The sequence below is a fragment of the Corvus cornix genome, chromosome 13 (assembly GCF_000738735.6).
Source record: "Corvus cornix cornix isolate S_Up_H32 chromosome 13, ASM73873v5, whole genome shotgun sequence".
Lineage (NCBI taxonomy): Eukaryota > Metazoa > Chordata > Aves > Passeriformes > Corvidae > Corvus > Corvus cornix.
In genome coordinates this window covers 8847055-8874660 of record NC_046343.1, presented here as the reverse complement: position 1 = coordinate 8874660, position 27606 = coordinate 8847055, and the positions used below count along the sequence as shown (strand labels likewise).

General features: G+C 39.7%; 1 protein-coding gene across 2 annotated transcripts in view; it reads left to right on the top strand.

Annotated features, from left to right (window-relative positions):
- Positions 1 to 27606, top strand: part of SPOCK1 (SPARC (osteonectin), cwcv and kazal like domains proteoglycan 1) — a 279195-nt gene that overhangs the window by 62263 nt on the left and 189326 nt on the right. Inside the window, exons 3-4 of one of the 2 annotated variants that reach the window (XM_039559691.1) lie at positions 21375 to 21383; positions 27387 to 27432. In XM_039559691.1, coding sequence (XP_039415625.1) covers positions 21375 to 21383; positions 27387 to 27432 — 55 coding nt within the window. The remainder of the gene's footprint in view (positions 1 to 21374; positions 21384 to 27386; positions 27433 to 27606) is intronic. The other variant, XM_039559692.1, reaches the window with a different exon arrangement.

The following is a 27606-nucleotide window of genomic DNA, read 5'->3' as shown; positions in this document are numbered from 1 at the left end:
TTATCTTTGCTTCAGCTACCCAGCCAGCCCACCAGAAAAGCTCAAGAATCTTGTAATCTTAGGTATTGGCATAAATATCATGATGTAATTTTGGGGTTTGTTTTGGTCTGATGTTTTTAACTGGGATTTTGCTCAGGGTTAATTGTGTTTTGCTTTTGAGTTGTTCTGGGATATTAAAAGGTGGGAAAATCCATTCCTGAATGGCTGCTTTGAAATGTTGTGTCCTTTTAAATTTCATATTCTTTAAAAAACACCAACAGACCCCGAAATACCATGTTTATAGTTTCTTCTGCCTTCAAGAATTCCTAAATAACATGGTTTCTTGACTGATCAATAGCAAGAATTTAGTTCATACACCCAAAGTAAGACAATTTTTAAATCACATCTTCGATTCCTATAATGAAATAATTTTTCAGACCAGTTTTGACACTGCTGATGTGTGCTGCTGTCAGCTACCTGCAGTAGGTCAGTGGCAGTGTCTAGAACTGATGCAGTATTTCCATGCCGTCGCAGCCATTCCTCACTTACCACTGTGGCAGCATGAATGAAAAATAGACACACAATAACAGCCCTGTCAAGTGATAACCTTTGCCTTCAGCAAAATCTTAGCATCAGTTGGTCAAGATTCTTCCCTGGCTGAGTGTTTTGAGTATTGACCTCTGGAATACTCCTCCACAGGGGTGTGAGATATTGGTTACCATGTGTCAGGTAGCCCAGGAGACTTAGGTTGGCTTTTCCCCTGCTGGGATAATCATGTTTTCTTCAGAGAATATCTGCAGAGTAAATTATCTTTTTCCTGAAGTCTAAAAAAATGCTGCATTAACTCCAATGCGGGCTATGCGTTTAGTTAGAATTAAATCCTAAAATACTTTGTAACATTTTAAGTATTTTTAAGATATTTGAGCTTCCTAGAAGCTTGCTACTTTTTAGTCTTTTTTTGTTTTGCCTTTTTTTTTTTTTAGCTGTGGCAAGTGAACTAATTGGTCACAGAGTGAGGAATAGTTCTGCAATTGTATCAGGCTTGTTCACCTTGCTTGCATCCCTTGTCAGCTGTGGGCCAAATGTCAAGATCGTAGACTCACACATGTGGAATTGGAGAAAATAGATGTGTGCAGTGTCTGCACTGATAGGTAGGTTGGAATAAGCAAATGTTCACTGAGCAGCAAACTAACGAAGCTTGGTTTCCTACAGATTTGTGCCATGTGAAAGCTTTTCCAGCTTTCGAAGAGCATCAGGCACATGAATAATATATGTGTTCATACCACAGCCTCTCCCTTAGTATTCTGTTAGACACAGTAAGAAAAGCTCTCTTCTCATCCATTTCTCCTGTTGAAATATAGTTATATGTGAGGCCCCCTGCTCTTCTACCACACTGATTTCTAATCAGTGTTTTCAGAGCTTGGTGGCTTGTGCACAAACCCCAACACAGAAAGAATGTTTAAACACCATATCCTTAGGAAACTGTACTAAAAACTTAGTGTGGCTATAAAAAATGAGGGAGGTTTAGATTGGATGTTAGGGGAAAGTCTCACTGAAAGAATTGTCAAACATTTGCACAAGCTTCCCAGGAAAGTGGTGGAGTCACTGTCCCTGGAGGGATTTAAAAGATAGATGTGACACTTGGGGACATGGTTTAGTGGTGGCCTTGACAGTGCTGGGTTAACGGTTGGACTTTATAATTTTAGAGGGCTTTGATTCTCTGATTTTGTTCTGTGTTGAAGTGTTGTAGAACAGGAGATCTGCAGTCCCAGCAGCGGCTGCACCAGGTCTCTGGAGCTCAGATCACAGGATGTTAAGCTGTGATAGGTGGACTGAAGAGCTGCAACAAAGTGCCCAAGTAAAACTAAGGTTTTCAAGTCCCTCCTAGTGTTTCCCCTGAAATAATGGACCTACTTACAAAGTTTTCTTCCTTCTTTGTTAGTTTATGGCAATGCAATTCTCCCACAGCTCAAGAACCTTTCTTGCCCACACATCTTCTCTCTTCTCAGCATCCTGCAGAATAACTTCGAGACACAGCCACTCTCTGCAAATTGTATCTTACAGCTATCTGAGCTATTGGACTGAGAATGGCTTTAGTTCCAAGGAATTAGAGGAATTAGAACCAGCAAAAGCACCTTTATATATGCAGCTGACAATGCATATTGTTTCACTCTTTGTATCAACTGTATCATGTTTTATGTTTGTACCACTATTACTTTGGTACCATAATTGCATTCCATGAGTCTTCACTCTGGTGTTATTAATGGCTATCATATTGGCAAGTTAATTTCGATACAGTTATTTCCTTCTTCTAATACAAACAAGATTTGATTAATGAGAAACATTAGGAATATACAATGGGCCCATTATTGCAGTTGTGTATTTGCCAGCGTGTATTGATGGCTGGAAGAGGCATTGGTTTTTTTTTGCTCATGCATGCATTAATTTCACTTGCATTCAGTGTTTTAAATAACAGAAAATTGCTAAAGTAGGGAAGCAGCAGTAAAAAAAGTGTTTAGAGTTGGTGATTAAGTCCTGTGAGTCTGTTACACTCCAAGGTGTGTGCAGTGAATACGGACACCATGAGAAAGCCTGGTTATTTCCATGGTGTTTTGGAAGTTCAGTCTTGTTCGTTTTCTGAATTTGTGCCCATGTCAGTGATGAAATATTGATGTGCTAATGCTAACACTCACTGGTGCCTCCTGGGTTGAAAAGGTATCAATGATAACATTAATATAAGTACAGAAATAGTTGTCCTGCCTGTTTATGGAAAGCCTGAATTATGAGAAATAAATGGATTGTGTATATCAAGGAGGGTATCTGGAGCTGAAGCTGTAATCTTTCCAGTTCAGCCCACTCCTCTACCTTCATAGCTTTCTGACAGTTAAATCAAACTGCACCACTTTCATCCACTTTCATGCTTGGTCTCTGCCCAACCTTCTTTCCACCCCCAGATATCTGGGTTTGATTTGTAGGAGAACGTGAAATACGCAGAAATCCTCGTGTGGAAATACTTCAAGCTTTTTTTTTTTTTTTTTTGAACAGGAACATTGCTAACTTTGAATCTTGGCATAAAAATTGTCCTTATGCTTTCAGAGAAGAGAAGGTTAGAATAGGCACTCGTGATATCCCTTTCCAGTGTTCCTGTTTGGAATCTTCAATAATTTTAGGAGTCTAATGAGGACTTGACCCTTTACAGCACCATTACATGCTCTCTCTCATCAAGCACTGAACAAACCATTATAAACACTAAGCAAAATAAAAAGTTGTGAATATGGAAAGTGGCAGGGATTCACATCCCTTTGAATTTTATGTACACCACATAGTCTTAAAGGTAGAATGATGATACTGTGACCCTTTCTGCCGTGAATATAAGGATACTGCAATATATGCTGATAGCTGCTGCTCAATAGCCAAACTGAGTGAGAACATGAGGATCTAAGGTTCCTGTTCAGCAACACTTTCCAGAGTCTGCATGGTCACTCCAGTATGCTCTCTGCAGCACTAAGGCATGAGTAGAATCAAGTGTGCAGAGACGAGTAATAATATATATGTAAATTCTAGGCAGTGTATGACTTCATGATGTGTTAAGGAGAATTAGAGAGAAATGCAGACTATCAAATTCCTTGCTGCCTTCTGGCCAGTGACTGTAGTTTACAGGTGCTTTGTACAATTTGAACAGCCAGATTGTTCTGATGAGTTTCGCCCTTTAAGTATATAGAAGTATTGTGCTGAGTGCTATTTTCAATGCAGCAGTGAATTCTTATTCATTTAAAGTCAAAACAGTTTTAAGCAAAGAAAACACTTGTTGTGATTTCTGTCCTCTTAGATGAAGAGGGAGCTGAATTCTTCTCTTTGTCCTTCTTGCTCTCCTCAGAGGTTTTGCAGAGGGCTCTGAAATCACCTCTTGGGTGTATCCTTGTAGCAAATTACAGAAATGCCTCTGTGCCTTGAAAAGTAGTGAGAGCAGATCAGTACTGCTCAATGCCGCCTGGGCTTGAGCGATTCTCAGCATCCTCAAGGGAGATCCAGTTGATGGATAGGAATAGGAGGCAGAGAGAGTTATCCCACCCAAAATTTTAATCGGTGCACTTCCTGATCCAGGAGTACTCAATTGTGTGAGTGCTTGCGCTGAGACAGGGGAGAACTGGTACAGGGAAAAACAGTGACAAAGAGGGTGGGACTGTTTTCTTCCAGCCTATGCCATGTTCAGGCATCTGTGAAAATGTGTTCCTGCCAGTAAGCAAGCAAGTGTTGCCATTCCTTCCCAGTGCAATGTGGCCTTGCAATGTCTTCAGACACATTCCTTGTATATTAAATGGTACCCCCAGCTCTGGAGGAAGGAAATGGAATACAGCAGCAAGACTCTAACATACAGCTTTTAGAAGCACAAAGCATTATGAATAAAGAAGATGGAGGATATATTCCAAAAGTTACAGCATTTGGTTAATCCATTTCACCTCTGATGTTATCCAGGAATTAGGCTGTCAGTTTTGGCTAATCTATGGAGGTATTGATATTATGAGCATCATTCTGCTGTCTCAGTACTTACATATCTGTTGTATATTGGGGAAGAAACATCTCTAATTTAATTAGTTCAATTTATGGCATGAATGGGTTTAGGAATTATTATACAGTGGATGCTTACTTAAGAGAAACTTAATTATTCATTTCTACATTTGGGTAGCAGTAACATTGCCTCACCAGAAATACATTCCTGTTATGCTTATGAGTTTCTTCCACTGAGCTGTATAAAAGTCTGAGTATAAAAGTCGGATGAAAGAAAAATCTGATGCAGACACAGTAAATTACTCTGCTCCCACCTCACACTGAGATAGAGTTTAGAAATGATTAATGTGCTATAGATTTCTATAGCAGGTCAGAAGATGCAAAGAAAATGATCCCCTCATTCCTACCAGGACACAACAGCTCTAGTGTTTAATATGTTCATCCATGCTTTGTCTGTCTGAAGGATACGAATTTAGAAGCCAAAAAGGCATTTATCTTTTTTCTGTGTAGAGAAGGGAGAGGATGACAATTAAATTACATAATGGAAAGGCTAAGCCTCTGCAATTTGTATTTGATCTAAAAACAACTATTATGTAAGAAAAATGGGTCAAATTCTACTTTTGGTGATGTTGCTACTACCCTGCAGTATTAACTAGACAGCACGAGTGTGACTGAAGAACCTTTTTCAGTGTTTGTTTCGTTGGGTGTCTACAACTTAATGTTACTGATGAAGAGAAAATCCTGAGAATTAAATAGGTGGGTATTGGGACAAAGAGAATTTCTCCACACTTTAATTCATTATGTATTTCTCCTGCTGTGTTGTGTGTGTTGTGGCAGCAGTTTCCATAAGAAGTTGCTTAGATAGCCTAGATTTTGAAGCAGAATTAACTTTTCACTTCTTGATTAATGAGTTTACTTCAGGATATACCTGGGACATGTCCTGTCCTGGGAGAACTGGAAGTGTGCTTGCGCCTGTGTGGCAGTGCTTCCACAGCAAACTGGGACTTCTGTTCCTGTTGGGACTTTTCTTTCTTCTACAAAGTGATTGTCTGTAGGGCAAGTTGATGTTCTATAAGAACATCACAAAACCTCTGAGGTAGGTTATTCTGGTAAGAACGGCTGGGTGGGTTTTCCTGAACAATTAGTTGTGTTGTATGCAGACAGGACTTCAATTCAATTGACAGACAGTTGCAAATGTGCTTTTGTAAATATTAGAGGAAACAATAACTTGTCTTTTCTCAAAATACCGAAGTTTTGTTTCTCAAGCCAAGATATATTAGGTTATCCAGGTAGTTGTTATTTGTGCAGTTTTGTTGGAATGGTTTAAATTCTATGTCAGTCACTGCCCCTGGAACACGATCTTCCCTCTGTTAGCAATGATCCCACTCCCCATGCCCAACTTGAATCAGGCATAAGCAAAAGTCTGAAAGTGAAATAAAGCTGTGTGTGAAGCATAACAGAACTCAAATAACAAGGAAAACTGAAGTGGAGTCAGCTTGAAAACCATTTCAAACAGAATGGAGGACCCATTTGCAAAAGCCATTTGCAAACAGCTCACTTGCTCACACATTCAAGCCCAGTCAGCGGCTGGGCTACAGCAAAGCAATGAATCTCCAGAGCTTCTGAGCTGTGTGTGCTCAAGGGAGCTCCCACATCATTATTGATTGTGCTGCCTGTTCCAAAATACCCTGTGTATGTCCCAGGTCTGTGCCAGTCCAATCAGCCAGTATTGGATACAGGGTGAGTGCCAGAGCTCAGTGGCCAGACTGTGGGGGAGAACTGTTAGTTTCTCTCAAATCTTTTCTGCAAAAGAAAGGCATTTTCTGTGACCAATGCATGTTATAGGTATGTTTTCATTTTATCAAAAGGTGCCCTTTTGTTACCTTTTTTCCCTAAAGAAACCACCCCCACAAACCCAGATTTTTATGTGCTCTATTTTACATATCTAGTTTTATTCAAACAATAAATATAATGTTTCAAACAACAAAGCTAACAGAAATGCAGAACATATCAAAGGTACATACCTGGGAGATATAATCCGCTAGCCTATTTTTTCTTTCTTTCTTTTTTTGCTTTATACTAAAGGAAACAATTTGTCTCTGAAAAGTATTTTTGCACCACTTCATGGTGAACTTAGACACCTCAGAGTCACTACACAGAAACAGCCTCCATTCACATATTTTCAAGATTTAGTCACCTCTCCTCATCTGGATGTCAGAATTTCAGCAAATCTGTTCTGCAGGAATATTTAGCTGCTTCTTTAGCACTGCAGTGCAATATATTCACTGCTCTGTCCTTGTTTATTTATTTTAAACAAATTCTTTTTTCTTGCTTATGATAGGCTAGTCATCATCAGAAGTTACCTCTGATGTTTGTTGATCAAGAGTGGTTGCTCCAGAGGGATGGGAACATGATCCTGTCACATTATTTTTGTTGGGGAATATATGTCTTAGTTGTTATCAGATGTGATACTCAGGACTGTGTTAGGATGCAGTCATTCACTTTACCATACCAGATGATAAAGCCAAATTAATGTATTTTAAAAAATAAAAAGAAATAGCCTTTTTCTTTCCCTTTTTCCAGTGTTCCTCTCAGTAGCAGACAGCAAGCAATTGAAATGAGCTGAGTTTATGGATGGCTGCAGAGGCTGTCTCCATTCCCACCCTGTACATATCCATCAGCCACTCTGCAGCATTTTCCTGCAGCAGCAGGGGAACAGACAATCAGCCCCATCCCAGTGGAGTGCTCTGATGGGATGGAGAGGCTGGACTATTGGTTTGTGTAGGCTTGGAAATGCACTGGAAGTTTTCATAAAATGAAAGCCTGCTTGGAATTTGAGCAGTCGGGCATTTTATGGGAGTAACCATCCCCAGCAAACACACATATTAAAACCCTTGGAGGTTTTAGGGTGAAAGGAAATGTACTATCTTAATTTTTGGTTGTTCTTTAAGGCAAAAATTGCTTACTGAGAAAAATTAAGTACCCATTAAAAAATTTGCAGACTCTACCTTACCTAATCAGACTTTCTTACATCACAGCAACTGAATTTAGAATACAGTTGAACATAAAAAAAATATATTTCTTCATCTCTAAATCACTTTCAAGAGCAGAATCAATCATCATGCCACTCCACAGCTCCAGTTGCTAAAGGGAATATTGGAGTAAACAAGCAATGTTAAGAGCTTGCTTAGCATACAAAAGTGTAGGTCATCACACTTCAAATGGAAGAAAATGGTTTTAAGTAGAATCGGGTATTTTGTGTGTTTATATGAATTTAACACAGGAGATGAGAAGTCCCCAGATGGTCCCCCCAGACCATCCCCCAGGTTCTCTCTGAAATTATTTTGACTGATGAGCTGAAATAAAAAATGTTGATATATAAGGCAACAAGTATAGTGTGATTCTTGCTTTGGAAGAATTTTTCTGCAATTGTACATCCAGCCCTGTTCTATCCCTCTTCCATCTCAGGCTTTTTATTTTGCTGTGCATTCCAGAAAAGCTAAGCATGCTCTATTGAGCCAGGCGATTATATACGATGTATATAAATAAAACAAATATTTTAGCTATTAATCTTCTGAGCTGCAGAGATACCTGTAGTAGCTCAGCACTCAGAGGTGGCTCAGAGCACTGTGCTCCAAAGACCCAAGCAAGTTTTGACATTATAAGAGATACATTGAGAAAAAACAAGGGTCATCTCTGGGATTTGAAGAATATTTTGGGGTGTTATGATTTATCAGCAGTTGGATTTTATAATCTCAGCTGCTAAAACTTGACTAGGTCGCTTTTGGAGGGGATTAGCTGCTCCTGAAGGACTGTTTCCCAAATGCAAGCCTGGGAAAGGAGGAGATATTTTTGAATGCTTGAGGAGAGAGCTGGAAAAGTGACTGTCAGAAGCAAGAAAGCTGTTCATGTGGGAAAGAGAACGGTCTGGTCAGCCACGTGTGGAGAACAGTCAAGCAAATCAGGCAGAGGAGGAGCAGACAGAGCACAGGGCATGTAGATGAGTTAGGGAATAAACAAAGACCAGCTGCTGCCTTTTGGGGAAAATGATCATTTTTAACTGTGGCAAAGCTATCTTTGAAGCTCGCCATTCCATCTGTGGAAAAGTAAGTCTCGAGATCAGAGTTGTGTGAACAGCCTGTAAAACTGTGTAGCCAAAAAATCTGGATAAGGGGTCAGAGACCTTTCTCCTTCATTGCATTCCTCAGTGCTCCCGCTTCACTTGCCCTTGGGGCCAGCAGAGCCCAGCCCAAGCTGCCCAGGAGGCCTGGAGCTGTGCCCTGGGGCAGGGCTGTGTGTGTGTGTCCACATCTGAAGTGCTTTCTGCAAAGCAGCAATGGAGCAAAGGTGCTTTGCAACCTTCACCATCAAAGAAGAGAAACCTGACTGCTCAAATAACACATGGGAAGTGATTGTGGATTAGAAGCACTTGGAGGGTTTCTTCTTAGTGAAGTGGAAATTTTAATTCATTAAATGAAAAATATGCAATGTTATTGCCTGTCTAGAATGGACTGAAACTAGATTCAGATATAATCAGTGTGGAAATGCTGGAATTGTCATAAACTGAGAAGGTTATTACGCTTTGAGCTCACTGACAGTAAGTTGTTGAGGTAGGTGCAGGGGATGTAGCAAATGTCCATTTTTCTAGGGATAAACTCTTCAGCTCAGTTTTCACAGAACCACTGGATGATTAAAACTTCAAGCAAATAAACTACAATCTAGTTCAACTTTCTCTAGAAACTGATATTGTCTGGCTTTGAAATATAAAGTAGGAAGCAATCCATTGTCTAGATGGCAAGTACTATAGGTACAAATAAGTAAATGATATCAGAACACCAAAAAAGATGTGAAGAATCTGGAAGTGGCAGGATGGTGAAGAAAGGCAGGTTTGTATGAGCACCCCCTAAATAATAAATTTTCAGGAAATTCCTTCAAATTTTCTTTTATTATAAAGACAGATAAGAAATAGACATGTAACTTTGTTTTACTCTACAGCATCAGCAAGTCATGAATCGCTGTTTTTGCCACTGCTGTTGCTGCAGATGACAGAAAGGAATCTGTTATGCTTAAGCATAGGAAGAAGCTGTAAATTCTCAGCCATGATTTTCCATTATATATATAGAAAGAGATTAGGTGTTATTTCTTTAGTCTGTATTCTGCTCTCATTTCTGTCACTTTTACGTCTGTACAAATCTGTTCATTTCAGTTCACGTACTCCTGATTTATATAATCTGTCCCAGTGAGTGCGAAGTAAACAGAGAGAAATAGGTAATTAAAGATATCAAGGACATTTAGGAGAGAGAAACTCTAGTGACAATCCATCAAATACATTGGGACAGAGGGTGAAAAATCATGGTATCTCGATGACAGCCAGAAGTGAAATAGAAAGCAGAACAGGAGTTGTTTTTCTAACATAAAGAATTGCCAGAGTGAAAGGTAGTGAGAATACATTGGAGATGCTGATTGCAGAAAGCCAAACAGCCAGGCTAAGCTCATAAAAAGAGGAAATAAAGAAGTTGGGTGCATATCCTGAAGAACAAGTTACAGGTATTTGGATGAAAATAGGAAAGAGACAGAATAGGGTTAACTGTAAGCTGTCTTTTGCTAAGAAATGTAACACGGGTGTCTGAAAGCCAGTATGAAGTTAAGAGAAATTTAACAGATCAGTGAGCGCAAAGGAGTTTTAGTCTGATTGAATGCAAAAGTAAGAAGAAAATCTGAGCCAATAGAAGAAATGCAAGTAATGAGAAATGCTTTAGGTAGTTGTATACTAAAGTTGAAGCAATAAGCACAGAACAAAAGCAACTGCTAACAATCTTTAGTAAATACTCCTTTTGTTGCTGGAGTTGTCAGCAGTCACAGAGGAATCTTTCCAGTGTTCGTAAACCACAGAACCACTGAACTCTGCAGAAAGAAATAAAAGATGTACAGGTAATTGTGCAGTTCTCTTTAATGTCAATGCAAACCTTCAGGAGAAAAGCTGCGGAACTGAAGGGGCACTCAGAAGATACTGAAGGTCTTAAAATCCAGAATTATGAAAATTTTTGAGTAATGAAATTTTGCTTCCCCACCTTATTCTGAAATATTGATGATTTTTTTTTTGAGGCAGGAATGTGAAATTAAGCATACAGAACTAGATACAATAAGCTGTAAACCAGTCACTGGAGGCAGTCTTAAAGAAAGCAAAGGGCTGCAGTTGAGAGCGTAATTGCACAGATATGGTAGCCAGGACAGCACACTACAGGTTCACACCTTACAGTTGCAAAGAGTCAGACAGAATATTGAATATGGTTATTTGAAGTTCTAAGTATATTGATTTAGTGTGGGTTTTTCAAAAATCACGGCTCCATTTTGTTTTTTTTTTTACCCCATTTATAGATACAGAGAGGAGGGGATTGTACTGAGCCAAAACACAGCCAAATAAAGCAGTGCTGTTTCCTTCAGGGACGTTGGTGTGGGGTGTATGTTTATTCATCCTTCTGAGCAGATGTGAGATTCATTGTGGCCATTTTCTTCAAGCTCTTCATGGCTCTTGTCATGATTAATGACACTTGATTTTTGAAAGGATAGTTACCGATGTATAACGGTGCCTTCCAGCAAATTTCGGGATCTACCAGCTTGTCTCAGAGGTGAACTATAGATGTAATCTCAGAAGAGGGTCTGCTATAAGGAAAAGAACGGTTAAAAAGTGCAGAATATGGTCTGTTGGCAGATGGCTCTTGTGGTTTCTGCTTGCCCTTTTGCTACTGCGTTGTACTTCACTTTCTGGATTCATCTCACACTGGGTCAGACTTTCCCCTCGCTTTCTCTTCAGTCAGTATTACTGCTCATCCCACAGCAGTTCAGCTCGAATGCTGTAGATTTAACCATCCTCTATTTAATCAGGATCTATTTTAGTCCTTGAAGGTCTTGAAGTAGTGTGCAGTGAGCACAGGGCATTTCTTCATTAGCGTTTTAGTTTCCATCCCAGTCTACCTCAGAAACAAACCTCCCACTTGTTTCCAGTCACTGCACTCCCTGCGTTGCAGAGCATGTGAAATGGATTCTTTACTGATGAAAGGAGAAAACAAGATGTGTTTGGAGATACGTGAACCTAACAGCCAAGAGACCAGTGCAGGGGATCAGGATGGAAAAAGTCTGCTGCAAAGTGTGAACTTAATGAGCAGAGCAGATGCTGGATCCTCAGAATGAATCATCCCATTCTGCAAATCCAGTCCCCAGACACCCCGTGTTGATGGAGGTGTCAGAATCTGCACTGTAGGAGCCTTATTGTATATCTGCTTTCCTTCCATAAGATACAGTTACAAACCTGCTTGTCTAAATTGCCACTGCTGAAGGGTCTGGTCCTTCCTCTGTCACATAAGTGCTCCTCAAGCATCAGATGTTCTCAGTCCTCTGTTAAGAAGTGATACACTAAACCATAATTTGCATTTTATTAACTGATTGCAGGATTCTAACATGAAAACAAGCGCATGCTGTTTCCTTTAAACATGTCCTGTGGCAGCCTCAGTGTCTCAGTGTGGTTAACCATAATTTTCTGAGGACTAAACAAACTGGGAGATCTAGAAGAGTGTTATATAGGGCAGATTTTTGCAGTCCTTCAGCTAATATTAAAATTCACTAGGATATTTTTCATTCATCTGGATTTTTTTTCTCTTGAATTCAGGTTGCAGTTTCCCTCACAAACATTTCTCAAAATGCTTGGGTGAAAATGAGTTCACCTCTGTTGAAATATTCCTCCAGCTCATATTATGTTTGACTGAGCTGACAAATGGCTTGACAGCCTTCTTGGAATCTGCCAAAATACAGTGTCAGGAATGACAATGCCATGCAAGGTAATAATCTAAATGAATGTTGCTGCAGCTGAGCAGTCACATTCCTGACTCTATAACTCAGTTAGAACGAGGCAAGTCCCCAGATGTTTGTTTCTAAGCAATTGTAAAAGTTTGGTTTGTGTTTCCCTATTAACGCATTATTATAATTCATATTTCATTGTTAGCTTACAACAGATTTAACGCATTTCAAATTATTCCTTAAATAATGGTGCCTTATTTATCTGTTCAAACTCCATTGGAGCAAGAGCTGCTGTTATTTAGTTTCTCAGAAATCTGAAACATGAGTGAATTAGAAGCTTCGTAGTGTTTGTGGAGATGAATTTAATCTTGTGGAGTATGGAATGTTAGTGGGTTTGAAGTGTAATGTCCAATTTGAGCTGTCTGAGAGAACCTACAGGTAGACATTACAGCTTTAATGTAAAAATTATCTTCTTTGCCTTACTAAAACATGTGTCTTTATTCCATCAGTATTTTAATGACACTGTATTATCACAGAATCACAGAATGTGTTGTGTTGGAAGAGACGTTAGAGATCATCTCATCACAACCCCCTGCCATGGGCAGGGCCACCTTCCACTATCCCAGGTTGCTCCAAGCCCCATCCAGCCTGGCCGTGAACACTTCCAGGGATGGGGCAGCCACAGTTTCTCAAAATTGCCAGGCAATTTAGTGTTTTAAATCTTGTAGAGCATGTTTTCAGAGATCCTCAGCACATTTCTTTAATTCCATATCCTGTAGTAGCAGCTGCTCTCTAAAGTACACATTTCCTTTGATTTTATCTCTCTAAGGTTTGGAGATTAGTTACACTGCAGGTTTGAACTATTTTCTCAGTTGTTAGAATTAAATAGCTAGTTGTACTAGACCTCAGGTGTAAAATTACAGCTCATCAAAATGCAGATGTTCTCTTTTTCTTAAAGAATTCTCTGTCACCTTCTGTACTCTTCAGATCTCTGTCAATGCTGGCTTTTTCAGGTTCTATTCTTCGTTCAAATGATGTTTTGATTTTCTTTAGACACATTTCATGACTTAATCCCTTTAAGAGTGAGCAACTATTATGTCTAGAGATCAGGAGCAGACTTCTATTTACAGCTGAACAGTTCAAAAAGTTTGAGAGCTGGGAGCTCTGTATTCTCTTGAGCCACAGGTATTTGGTTAGAAGGTTCCTGAGATTGGAAAATAAAGTTTTGCTATGTCTTTCTTTCTCAAGTCATTGTTCACTCCATGCCACACTACATACTGACCTTCTACCACTGATGCAGAGGCTCATGTTCTGGCAGCCTCAGGAGTGCATTATATCTTCCTGCAGGAGACTCTTTCAGATGTGTGTCCTTGATCCCAGTGCATGCTACTGGAAGAAATGAAAGGTCACTTAGTTTTCTCAATTTTATCTGAACTTAGCTTAAATGTTGCTTTATCATCATGATCACAGCTGTAGGAGCTTAATACAATATATAATTTCCTATTTATAATTTATCCTCTTCTAAAGCAGCTCTGAACATGTGTCAGTAATTGATACTGAATGTTGTTTCTGGAGTGTTTACTGTGTGAAATTCCCTATGTACACAATTACAAATCTTAAATGATGAATTAAGGGCCAGTGGAAGCATAAATAAAATGATCAAAGTTTCTAAAAACATGTAACATCAGTGTATTATGTTTGAACCTTTCTGCTCCCTTGTTTGATGTGATTCTGAAACAAAGAGTCCAAATATAACAAGATAATGGGGATTGTTATCAACTTCTAGCTGACATTATGAGGTAGTATTTGCAGCAGTACTTTTGGGGTGAGCAATTCTGGGATTAGTGCCTGGAGTATGAGGGGGCACTGTCTCACTCCCTCCTTGAGGTGATGATACTGAGATGGAGTAAAATCTTCATCCAGTAGCACTGGTGTTCCTTTGCAGCCGAGGAGTCCTCCTAGCAAACAGAGGTGTGCAAATTAGAGCACCTTCTTCCATTACAAATGCAAGACTTTCGTGGCTTAAAATGTTCAGCATGGATCTAAAGTTGCCTTTGGACAGTGTTCTGTGAACTTCTTAAAACAAATGATGCTCAAATTGAGCAGTCAAGTGCTCTCTTCTGCTAAAATAAAGTAGGGTCAAAGATAATGGCAATCTTTGTGCTGTGGACACCAACAGCCTTGGCATTTAAATCCCACTGGAGCCATTACTGCAGTTTAGCTATCTGGTGCCTGAATCAGAGTATTTTGTTTCTTTGGCCTTTTTAGCTTCCTTTTTTTCTGTTATTATTATTGATTATTTGAGCTAAATCCTCTGAAATACCATTCCAAAAAAGCCTGTTTCTCTACAAAATACTATTGCTTCAGCCTGATGGCAAGTAGCAGTCACTGAGAAAAGGTAACTTGTTGTTGCTTTACAACTGACACAGCCAATTAGTTTCTTAATATTCAGAAAAATCTTATTTAATCAGAATAAGAAATTAATGAGGAACTGTCAGTAAAAAAAGTTATGTTCGTGCATCTCCAGTGATTTTTCAGAAAATGGGTAGAGATAACACAAGTCTGTCAGTAGCAAAAAGCGTCATGAAGGACTTTAAGGAATTTCCTGAATGAAAGGACTTCACTTGTGGATGTCCCATCCCTGAAAGTGTTCAAGGCCAGGTTGGATGGGGCCCTGAGCAACCTGGTCTAGTGAGTGGCACCATGGCTTGGAACTGGATGACCTTTAAGGTCCCTTCCAACCCAAATCATTCTGTGACTTTGATGACTGAATCAACCAGCCCCAATTATTATGGACACCTTCATCACATGATAGCTTTTATAAACTGAGCACGGTACTTAAAATAACCTGCTGGGTGTTCAAGTTGTTGGTGACAACCAAAGTGAGGAGCCTTTCCCTGAGGGAAGCAGCATTTCTGTTTGCAGCAACTGCTGCACGTTTTTCACTGGTTTGCTCCCATTAACCCGCCCTCAGTTTTGCATAATGATTTTGGTGTAGTGTTCTTTTTTTGTTGTTGTTAGAATGGATAAAATGTCAGAGACAATTAAGAAAATGATGTTATAAACTGGAATGGAAACTGCACATTTGTAATGGCTCACAGGGTTTCTGATCTAAAATGTGTACAACCCTCTCCCACACTCAGCAGCTGGTTATGTCATGGACTGGTTGCCCATGGCTGCTTCTTTCTGATGCAGTTCTAAGAAATTTCAAATATTGGCTAAAACTGGCTAAAGGGCTGCAAAATTGTCCTTTTCAACAGCAGCATGTTTGATTTCACCTTTTCTGAAGGTTTTTCTCGACGATACTTGGACCTAGATTTTCCTTGAAGCTACAAATGAAGTAGAAAGAAATGCCTGTGTGCTCCCAGGGACAGTGCATTGCTCATAATCCAGTATAATTCATACAGTCTCTTTCCAGTCATTAGTTACGCATTTAAATAAGTATTTGAAAGACTTGGGATATTGTAGCTAATCTAATTGTCTCTATAGAAAATTGTGTCCCTAAATATCAAAGTTGCGTAAGTTGATTTTATTCAACTGCTGTTTGTTTCCTTGTATGTTTTGACCACTGGGATTTGTGTATCTAAGTGGAACATCAGTATTTTATGCATAACTTTTATTTTATAACTTTGATATTAGGATAATTATCACTTTATTTCATAATGAGATTATTCCCACAGTGGTAAATTTAAAAAAAAAAAAAATCATATAACTCAGAACAAATTTCTGAAAGCTTCTTGTAAAATAAACCAAGAAATAGTTATGTATTTAATCATTATGCAAATTTTTATTTGCTGTAAAGCAGTTCTCATATGTGAAAGCAATGGTAGCATTAGATTTTTTTTATGTGGGTGTTATTCTCCAGATACAACCCCAAAATGATCAGCTAAAAAGAACCAGAGCTTGTGTCAAAAACAGCTCCTGCAGATGTACTGTCAAAGCAACAAGGGTACGGAAAGTGAAGTCACATTGCCAATGGCTTTATAACCTTCAAGCTTAATGTGTTTGGCTTTCAAGCTGCCTAAAAACAATTGCTTTCTAAGCATGTAATTTGAATTTTTGACTGAAAATTAAGATGTGGAAAGAGTTTAGCAGCTCTCCTTTCAAGGTTTGTTTTCAGTATTACCCCTGTTGAGAATATGATTTATTAACAATGCTATTCTCTCTGTAGAGAACCTGCAGGGGCCATTCCCCACCAGTATTTGCAATTATAAACTGAGATAAAGGCACGGTGGTTTTGATAAGTGGAAAACAAGCAAATGATGATGTGAGAAAGCATCATTAGGCCAGGTTGTGACCTCTGAATCTTCATTTCACATAGTGGGCACTTCTGTTATTTTTGTGCATTAGTTGGAACCTTGTAAGGCTCACCAGAGGCAGTGAGTTAACCTGGCTATCCAGCTGGGAATTCATGCCTAGCATTAGTTCAGAGACCAGAAATAATGCTGCTTTAAGGAATTCCACCTGGAAGGAGAGGGAATATATTTTTGTAATCTCTGGCTCTACTTCTTTCTTCCTGTCTGACTGGGTGCTGCTCAGTTTGGGGAAGTGGGAGTTGATGGTTCCCATTCCAGTGTTCAATCTGGCCTTGGAGTTGTGGCACAGCACAGCACATCCAGCCCGGCAGGGATCAGTGAGTCCATCCCTTGGGAGTTTTGCCTTTCTGGCCTTGCGAGAGCTGTCCCGCCTGCAGCATAACCTGCTGGCGCTGGTGGGACACACTGCAGTAAGAAAAGCTTTATGAACGTGAAGTTAGAGAGAATTATTTAATGCAAGCAGGGGTAACAGGCTCTTTAGCACATGCTAATGAGGGGAAGAGTTTGGGCAGAAGTGAATTGTGGTTCTAAAGTTAGTCTGCCAAAAGCGAGAGCAAAGAATAATAAAACCAAGGCACTTTTTCCCTGCCAGCCCCCCAGTTTTAGATAATTCAGCACAGAGAGTTGTGTGATTGTCCCAGTCACCCAAATAAATCAGCTCTATCAGCCATGTGTGCTGGCACAGGGCTGTGCTACAGCAGCTCTGGCTCACAGCTGGCCCTCATTCATCCTGCTTGGAGCACAAGCAGACAAAATGAGCATCTGTTTGCCCTCACCATTGTAGACATACACTCTGGCTTTGTTTATTTTGGATAAACAAAGAGTGGTTTGGGGTTTTTTAAGAAATATTTTTAATTCTTACTATATTTGTCTTAAAAAAAAAAACAACAAACAAAAACAACCACCAAAAAAACCCAAACCAAAAAAACCCCAAACCAAAACCCCAACAAAAACAACCAACTGCAAAACTCAAGAGAGCAGCTGGAAGATTTCTATGTAAAAGTCCATGTGACTGAGTTGTAAAGAATGACAGTTCTTATTCTACCTTATATGGGCTCAAGGGTAAGGAATATATTTCAATTTTTTCCAAATATTTTAGTTTAATTGTTAAAATTTTTGCCACCCCAATGAATGATTGTGAGTGTGGGTAAGAAAAGTCTATGCTGAAAGTTTCACCTGCCACTTTCTCAGTATTGCTCATGGAAACTTCTGGAAAAGTCTTTCAGCAAGGCAGGAGTAGCAAATCTTCTTTCCTAATATAGCATAAAAAAACACCAACCAAAAATACCTTTTAATTTTTGAAAATAAGAAACCCAGTAACATTCTGGGCCATTAATATGGCCAGAAGAAGTTGGTTTTGCATATTAGTGGTAGCTGAGCGAAAGTCTGTGTACTGAGAATTTGAGTCTTACGGGAAATCTGAGATTGTAAGATATGGTCAAGGAGCTTTGCAATGCCATACACATCTGAGGACTCATTGGGATAAGTATTTATGAATTTTATACTGTTACTATTAAACCACTATTAATGTACTTGCCATTATATATGAATCCAATGTGAATGGTTATACTTTTATCAATTCATTATATTTTTATTAGTGGCTTAGCATTCTAGGCAGATCCTGACATCTTCAGACTTTTTGTTACATGTGGCACTGCTTCCTTCTGCCATGGATTCTCTCAGTGTCGCCACTTCATGCTGGGAGCTCTTTCAGTAAACCCGGATATTCCTGGCTTTTCTGGGACATTTCTCACTAAATTAAAGCTTTCCCATACAAAATTTAAAGCTAAACATCTCCAGCACCAGCATTACTAATTCACTAAGCCAAAGCATCCTGTTTGGATGCAGTTGTCTGATTCCTGGGAGAGAGAGAGAGCACAGAGTTGGTTAGAGATGTCTTAACGTAACAACATCTCATTGGGGAGCTTTGTTCACTGAAGTACTCAGTGGGTAAAATACATTCTCTTCCTCTTAAGCAAATAAAAAGTAAATAGATAAATAAATAATGTGTAATTTGCTGACACAAGCTATTTGCTTAAAACAGGCAATAGGCCTTGGGGAGATATTTATGACAGGCTAGATTGACTTTAGCAAGCAGCAGCTGGTGTTTTAACACTGCTTGGTGTTGGAATGATCTTCTGCACTGCAAGGTAGAGAGGCAGAAAATGCAGCTGCATCTTTCTGGAGCTAATTTTAACAAAAGCAATGAGCTGGTAATTACCACTTTTTCCAGCTGATCCTTATGAGGGTAAAAGGTTTATTCATAGATGGAAGGTGAAAGAGGGAAATACTGAGCAGGCTGCAAAGCAGTGTTAATAAATGTCCATCCTGGCAATACTTAGAAATTTAAACTCGTGTTGACTGGGAGGGGCTAGGAATGAAGATTACCCCTCAGGGGTCTCTGTCAGTCCCGGGGTTACTCCCTTTGTGTAGGAGGTTCCTCAGTAGGGCTCTGTGATGAGGCTTTCCTGATGAGTTTGCACCTTGCAGGTTCCTCCAGTTCTGAGGGGTCCTCCCAGGCCTTAGAGGAGCAAACTGAGCTGAGCTGGTTCTGAAAGGTACAAAATCAGGGGAATGTTTTCAGTCAGCATCTCATTTCTGCTTGAGTCATACAAATAACTTATAAGCTCAATTAATGCAACAAATATAAATATTTATGAACCCATTTAGCTAATGTTTGGCTGTATTTATAAATAAGAGCATCTTGCAAGAGCTTCTTTTTGACAAGTAAATAAAGTAAGTGTAGAGAGTGTTTGTGCGTTAAATTATCCATGCTTCATTAACTCTTCCAAAATATCAAGTCTTAGGTAATAACTAAACTCAAAGTGACAAAAGAGTAGGATTAGTGGGAATAACTTTAATGCTTAAACTTCAGGAGAACAGGAAGCCGTTGTTTACTTTCTTAGTTGGTAGGGGAAAAGAGGATAAATGTGTTTGGTTTTGCCATTAATTTCATTTTTTTTTTAACTATTGTTATTATAGTGATAGGAGGGGTAATAGGAGAGGAGAGTGGTCTCATATTAATGTTCTGGTCTTAGGGACAATTTCTATTTGCTGACTTTTCTGAGATGACTAACAGGAAATTGTATTAGACCCAAGTCTACTTCAAGGCTTGATTTTTTTTGCAAATCAGAACCCAATCTATGAATTCTGATGAATCTAAGGGTTCTGATGAATGAGATTTTTGAAAGTTGTGATTGTTATAAACTTCTTGTGAACTGTTAAAGTAGTGTTTTTAACATGCCCCTTGCATACTTAGTTTAAGATATGATTATTCTCTTGATTGACTTTGTTGATGGCACATCAATCTAAGTTGGCTGGATTTGACACCCACATATTGAATGATAAAGGATCATTTTGGTCTTCTTAAGAAACAACAATTTATTATGCATGATGTGGCAAAATGGATTTTAGAATATGGTGCCAGTGATGCCGTGGTCACCGTTTTGGTCCCCATGTGGGCCATTTGCTTGATGATGAGTTGAACTTGATGATCCTTGTGGGTCCCTTCCAACTCTGTGATTCTTTGAAAATGCGGTTCCTCTAATCTCTTGATGGCTCAAAGCAACATAATAAAAATGCAGTGAAGAACTGAGGCCCAAGTCTAGCAATTCATATTTGCTTTTATATTTTTTTTTCATTTGTTATGTTCACAACTGATTTCTAAGTTACATTTCCTGAAGGTAAAATCTAGAAGAAGGGTTCCATGATGCTCAGTGGTGAACAGATGCAGAACTGAAAAGGCAGCTCTTGTCCCAAGTCTTGCAGTTTAATTGGGGTGGTGGAAGTCACAGGTGAGCTTCTTTCTGTGTGAGGGGCCCCTGGGTTCCCTGCCTTGCCATCCCAGGCTGTTACCCACCTCAGGCAGGAAATAGACTTTGTAAAGGGGGCAGAAAAGAATCTTGCTGAACACCTTACCCACACATAGTGAGAACAGAACTCTAGATTCCCTCAAGAATTTCATCGGGCCCAGTTTGACAGGAGCTGAATTTCTTTTCCTGAACTTGGAAGTTGAATCTTTAACCTGTGATGTGAGACTCGGAGTCTGTAAGGAGCCAGTTGCAGAGGCCAAGCCAACATTTCACTTTTATATAACATTGAGTTGAGCTAAGGGCCTCAGATCCAGCCTTGGCTTGCAGTATCAGCTCTTCTCTTTTCATGCGTGATTTTAGGTGTGCAGAGTCCCTTCAATTAATTAAAAGATTGACTTAGTCATATGCAGTCACTGAACCATAGGTGAAACCTTCAAAGTGTGAATTCTATGCAAGAAGAAAGGTATTTTCAAATATTTGTTCATCAAAAATTTTTCTCAGTTGCTGTCACCTGCTATATTGAAGTGGCCCTGTGCCTGGTTTTGCATTCCCTTCAAAGTCCATCCAATAAATAGTCTTAAAAGTCAGCTAGGAAAAAAATTAAATTACGTCTCTGTTATACCAAGTATGTACATATGAGTGTGTGCAAGAACACTTTCTGGTGGTTTTGCCTGCCAATACGAATGAAAAAAACCTTTTTTGGTGCTCTACAAGAAAGAAACATGTTAATAGAATGACATTTGGCTAATAGTGCAGCAGATAAAAACTGGGTCATGGCAGCAGAGGTGGAAAGGGCAGAAAAGAAAGAGAGCAAATTGTTTCATTTGGGGGTGAAGGTCATCTGAAATAAGTGATTTCACATTTAAAAGCCCACTAAGGAGAAAATTGATGAATGTTAACCTAATTTTATATTGCTTTATTTCATTCTTTCTTCTTTTCTCATTTGTAATGCTTACGTGTTCAGGAAGTTGAGGTACGTTTTTCAATTTTAACTTGTAAATATCCATAGAGTGAATAAAAATATTTACAATATATCATAATTCATTCTATATTTTAAACTCTTATGATCAACTGTTTATATTGTTATAAATGAAATGCATTGGTACATGTTAATTATTAATGTGCTAATATTGATTAATTAACATGTTAATATGAAAATTGCATAAGTTTCATTTGTTACGGAAGGCAAAAAACGATTTTTACCACATTAGTATCAGCCCCAGTAGAACGCTCAGAAATGCATAGATTGCTTTCTGTCAGGAAGGTGTTTTACTGAATGGGAAATTTAAATCTCTTTTATCAAGTTGATTGTGCATATATATATATAAATATGTATATATATATGTATGTATATATATGCGACTTCTCTGTTGGAAGAAGTTACAGTGAAATGATGGTATTCCTTCAGAGACAATCCGAGTTTCACCTTCTAACAAAAGCCATTTGAGGATATTGTTATAAATCTCAGCACCTTCCTGAGTACTGGCACAAAGCCCTGTCTGCTTCTGAGTCAGAGCTTTAGGTGTGTATTTAAATGTGACACAGATTTGCTGCTCAGCCATATCCAGAGAGTGAATTTCACCTTTATGGTGCCATAACCCTTCAGTCTCAGTTGTTGCTGGTATCGATGCTGAAGTGAAGCCCTGGTGCTGTATTTTGTGTCCTTGTGGTTTAATCCAGGTACCACCCAGCTGTTACCTCACATCCTCACCCTCTCCACTTACCTGGGTGAATAGGGAGGAGAATTGGGGGAGAAAAAAAGGTAAACCCCATGAGTAGTGATAAGAACAGCTTAGTAATAATAACAATAAAAATGTCAAAAAGACAGATGAATAAACAGTAAGAAAGACAAGTAATGCCCAGTACAATTTTCACTACCTGCTGAGCAGTCCCCAGCTGGTGCCCCAGCACTGACCAACTCACCGCAACTTACATTCTGGCCTTTAAGGTTTGGAATATCCCTTTGGCCAGTTTGGGTCACTTGTACTGGCCGTTCTTCCTCCCAGCTCCTCTCTGAATCACAGAATCACAGAATAATGAGGTTGGAAGAGACCTCCAAGATCATTGAGTTCAACCCATGTCCTAACACCTCAACTAGACTATGGCACCAAGTGCCATGTCCAGTCTTTTTTTAAACACATCCAGAGATGGTGACTCTACCACCTCCCTGGGTAGACCATTCCAGTACTTTATTATTCTTTCCGTGAAAAACTTTTTCCTGATATCCAACCTATACCTTCCTTGATGCAGCTTGAGACAGTGTCCTCTTGTTCTGTCAGTTGCTGCCTGGTGGAAGAGACCAACCCCCACCTGTCTACAGCCTCCTTTCAGGAAGTTGTAGAGAGCGATAAGGTCACCTCTGAGTCTCCTTTTCTCTAGGCTAAACAATCCCAGTTCCCTCAATCATTCCTCATAGGGCTTGTGTTCCAAGCCGCTCACCAGCCTTGTTGCCCTCCTCTGGACACACTCAAGCATCTCGATGTCCCTCCTAAACTGAGGGGCCCAGAACTGGACACGCTACTCAAGATGTGGCCTTACCAGTGCCGAGTACAGGGGAAGAATGACCTCCCTGCTCCTGCTGGCCACACAATTCCTAATACAGGCCAGGATGCCACTGGCCTTCTTGGCCACCAAGGCACACTGCTGGCTCATATTCAGTCGCTGTTGACCAGCACTCCCAGGTTCCTTTCCACCTGGACACTGTCCAGCCACACTCTCCCCAGTTTGTAATGTTGTTGGGGATTTTTGTGGCCAAAATGCAGAACTCGGCACTTAGACTTATTAAACTTCATCCTGTTGGACTCTGCCCATCCATCCAATCGATACAAGTCTCTGCAGAGCCCTCCTTCCTTCCAATAGATTGACACAAGCTCCCAGCTTAGTGTCATCTGCAAATTCACTAATGAAAGACTCAGTACCCTCATTTATGTCATCAGTAAAAATATTGAACAGAACTGGCCCCAGCACAGAACCCTGAGGAACACCACTAGTGACTGGCTGCCAGCTGGATGCAGCACCATTCACCATCACTCTCTGGGCCCGGCCATCCAGCCAGTTCCTGACCCAGCAAAGAGTGCTCCTGTCCAAGCTGTGGGCTGCAGCTTTTCCAGGAGTATGCTGTGGGAGACAGTGTCAAAGGCCTTGCTGAAGTCCAAATAGACAACATCCATAGCCTTTCCCACACCTACCAGGCGGGTCTCCTGGTCGTAAAAGGAGATCGGGTTGGTCAAACACCACCTACCCTATGCTGGCTGGGTGTGATGCCCTGGCCATCCTGTAAGTGCTGCGTGATAGCACTCAGTATAAACTGTTCCATTACCATACCTGGTACTGAGGTCAGGCTAACTGGTCTATAATTACCAGGATCCTCCTTCCTACCCTTTTTGTAAATGGGCATCACATTAGCCAGCTTCCAGTCATCTGGAACCTTGCCACGACTCTTGGTAGATGATAGAGAGCGGTTTTGCAAGCTCATCTGCCAGCTCCCTCATCACCCTGGGATGGATCCCATCTGGTCCCATTGATTTATAAATATCCAAGTGTCTCAGCAGTTCTCTGACTGCCTCTTCTTGGATAACAAGAGGACCATTCTGCTCTCTGACACCATCTATGAACCCCTGAGGACAGTTGTCTAGAGGACAAGCTGTCTTCCCACTAAAGACTGAGGCAAAGAAGGCATTAAGCACTTCCGCCTTCTCCTCATCTTTAGTTACTAGGTTACCTGCCTCATCCAATAAGGAACAAAGGTCAGTCTTACCCTTCCTTTTACCATTAATATATTTGTAAAAACTTTTTTTATTACTTTTAACAGAAGTTGCCAATTTAAGTTCGAACTGAGCTTTGGCCTCCCTAATTTTTTTTCTACATGCCCTAGCAGCCCCCTTAAACACTTTCTGAGAAACCCGACCCACCTTCAATAGACGATACATCTTCTTTTTATTTCCAAGTTCCTTCAAAACCTTGTTGCTCATCCAGGCTGGATGTTTGCCTCATCGACTCATCTTTTGGCACACAGGGACAGTCTGTTCTTGTGCCCTCAAGATCTCTGTTTTGAAACACGCCCATCTCTCCTGAACTCCTTTGTTTTCAAGGGCTGTTTCCCAAGGAACTCTCTGAATAAGTCTCTTAAACAGGCCAAAGTAAAGGTCTTATTGATATTCCTCCTGATTTCATCAATTACCGAGAATTCCATAATTTCATGATCACTGTGCCCCAAGCAGCCTCCAACCTCCACATCACCCCCCAGTCCATCCCTATTTGTGAACAACAGGTCTAACATAGTCCCTCCCCTGGTGGGTTTGCCCACCAGCTGCGGCAAAAAGTTATCCTCCACACACTCTAAAAACTTTCTAGACTGCCTTTTCTCTGCTGTATGAAGTTCCCAGCATATGTCTGGTAGGTTGAAGTCGCCTACAAGAACAAAGACTGATGATCCTGAAACATTCTCCAGTTGCTTATAGAATAAGTTGTCCACCTCTTCATCCTGGTTGGGTGGTCAGTAACCTGGGAAGAAACCTAGGAAACTGAAAAGTCTTTGGCTTGGAGTAAACACTCCTTAGCAACAACTAGAACATCAGTGTGTTATCAACATTATTCTCATCCTAGATCAGTGCTGTACCAGCTGCTAAGAGGAAAATTAATTCTATTCCAGCTGAAACCAGGACAGTTGTCCAACTGGCATAAGTTATTTTGAACTGCTATTGACTGTATTGCTCTAACGTATGTATAGTCATTATTTACTCCTATAAATAATAAGGAGGTTTATGTATTGAAAATCTCAAAGGTTTTCTCTATTCCACCTTTTAGGGGTTTTTTTCCGTATTTTTTCTTGTGTACTTTCTACATTATCATACTGTGGTTTCAGGCACATTCTAAAATAAACATAGTTTCAATTTTCAAAATGGAATACTAAACAGATCTGTGTGAAGGAGAAGAGGAGGAATAATAGATCTACAGAAGAGATGGCTCTGTTGTAGGTATTTTTGTGAGGAAGGTGCATTTTTTGTAAAATATTCCTTTGACACTGAAATTGAGATAAACCCCCTTTCCAATCCTTATTTCATATGCCACCAGCATAAGAAATCCTTGTTGGGAGTTGAATTATTTAACAGTTTCTGATGCTGAAAACCCAGCAGCAAAGCAACACCTTGGAGAAAAATGTAAGCAGGCAAAAAAAAGAATTTTTTGTTGCTGAAAAATATTCTGCTATAAAAGCTGAAAACCCAACACATTCTGAAAAGTGATTAGTGCTTGGTGAATTTAGCAGTGCACCATCATCAGTTACAATGCATTTTATATCCATGAGGGGTTTTTGTATTAGCAAAGCTGTGGGATTCAAAGGCAAGCCTGCAGTTCTATTTCTGGTGCCAAACCCTGTACTTGTGGAAAAAAACCCATATGGATACTTTTGATGTATCTGAAATAGATTATGAATAATAGTCTTTGCTGTTATTGTAGAACATTATCACTGTCCATGAAGTCAGTATGACACCGAGCACAAATATATTGGTGAAAAAATAAATACATTTCCTCCTGCTAGTCATGCAGAATAATTTGATCTAACCCAGCATTTGCCCATGCTTGCGTGTCCCAGAGAAGGCACAGAAGAGCAGGAGAACAATCCATAGTTCTCCATGCTGTCCCTAGTGTTCAGAAAGGAACATGAGATGCATCTCCTGGTGTTCACTGGGGCTGTGGAGTCCTCACTCCTCCTGTAACAGCCTGTTCTGAACCCATAAAGTCATGCTGACTTCCAAGTCTCCAAAATATTCCAGGTTAGGGTGACTGGATAGCATGAGAGTACATGAAATTCAGTGTACTGGAGAAAAATGGTAAATGAAGCCCTATGGAAGAAATAATTTAGATGTCTTATTCACACTGATGGGTTTTTAGTTACCGTCCTGGCAGGAAAAAGAAATCTCGGTGTCATTCTGGACAGCTTGATGAATACCTCTCTTTAGTGGCATCCCTCAGGAAATGAATACTGGATATATTAAAAAGGAAACAAAGATTAATATGCAGAAAGATATGACAGTGTTGTAGAAATTTTTTATTCTTCCTCATGTCGAATAGATTATTCTGTTGTTATCACATCCTCTCAAAGAGGACACAAGTGAGATACACAGGGTATGCTGAAACTGATATATCAGTTGGGCTTAAATCCCAGTTCTTCAGCACTAGGGTTGATGGCACTCTGAAGCAGGGAAAACTTTGCCTTCAGATAAATATTTGCTAAGTACACAGAATACAGATTGATCCAACACATGGAAGAGTTTTCCATTCTTTCTGCAGAGAGACTCGTTTGCAACAGAATCATTATTTGGCCATGCTCTCTGACAGTCTCTGTTTTCTCCAGTGTAAAATCCAGTGAGAATTGTGTAAAACAGAACCACAACACTCACAGCACAATGATCTCTTTACATCAGATTTCAGAAAAGTTTTGAAGTTTAATAGGGGGAACAGTGACAAAAATATTCACTGCAAGTGCTCCTGGAAGTTGTTCTACTTTAAGTAATGTTTGCAATATTGCTCCTGTATTTCTGTACATTCACAATGGTGTGATTTACATGTGTCCAAATGGATGTGTCTTTGAATTTACTTGGCTGATCTTCCACCACACCAGGCTGGTGTGGACCTTGTTACACTATCTGAACAATACGGTCTTTGTTTTCAAAGACTGTAGACTAACGTGAAATAATACAGAGTTATTATAAAATATTTAATAATGGGTGTACTTTGAACAACAATCCCGAAGAAAAATTCAAGGTGCTGAAGCCAAAGACTTTTATTCTTTAATTTCCAACCTGCATTAACTACTCTTTAGGACACAACCTGTTGATAGTCTTATCTGATTTGAGCTAAAAATGTTAGAATCAAAACATGAGTTGTTTCATTTGTATTTTATTTGTGTAAAATTGTACTGAAAATACTGATTGTATTTTTCCTGAATTTTCTTTTTTTTTTTATCCCCATTTAGGATGATTATTTCAGAAACTGGAATCCAAACAAGCCATTTGATCAAGGTAAACTCAGTACACATTTCGTGGTTGTCTTCCGCTATTTTGTGATATCCCCTTATGCTTTATGCCTCTCTTCCTCTGTCTGTCCTGTGCATTAGTGGAGAGCTATATTCATAGTTACATCTCGTTCCCAATTTAGTCACAGCTTGAGGTGGTTAATGTATAAGAGTTTGACTC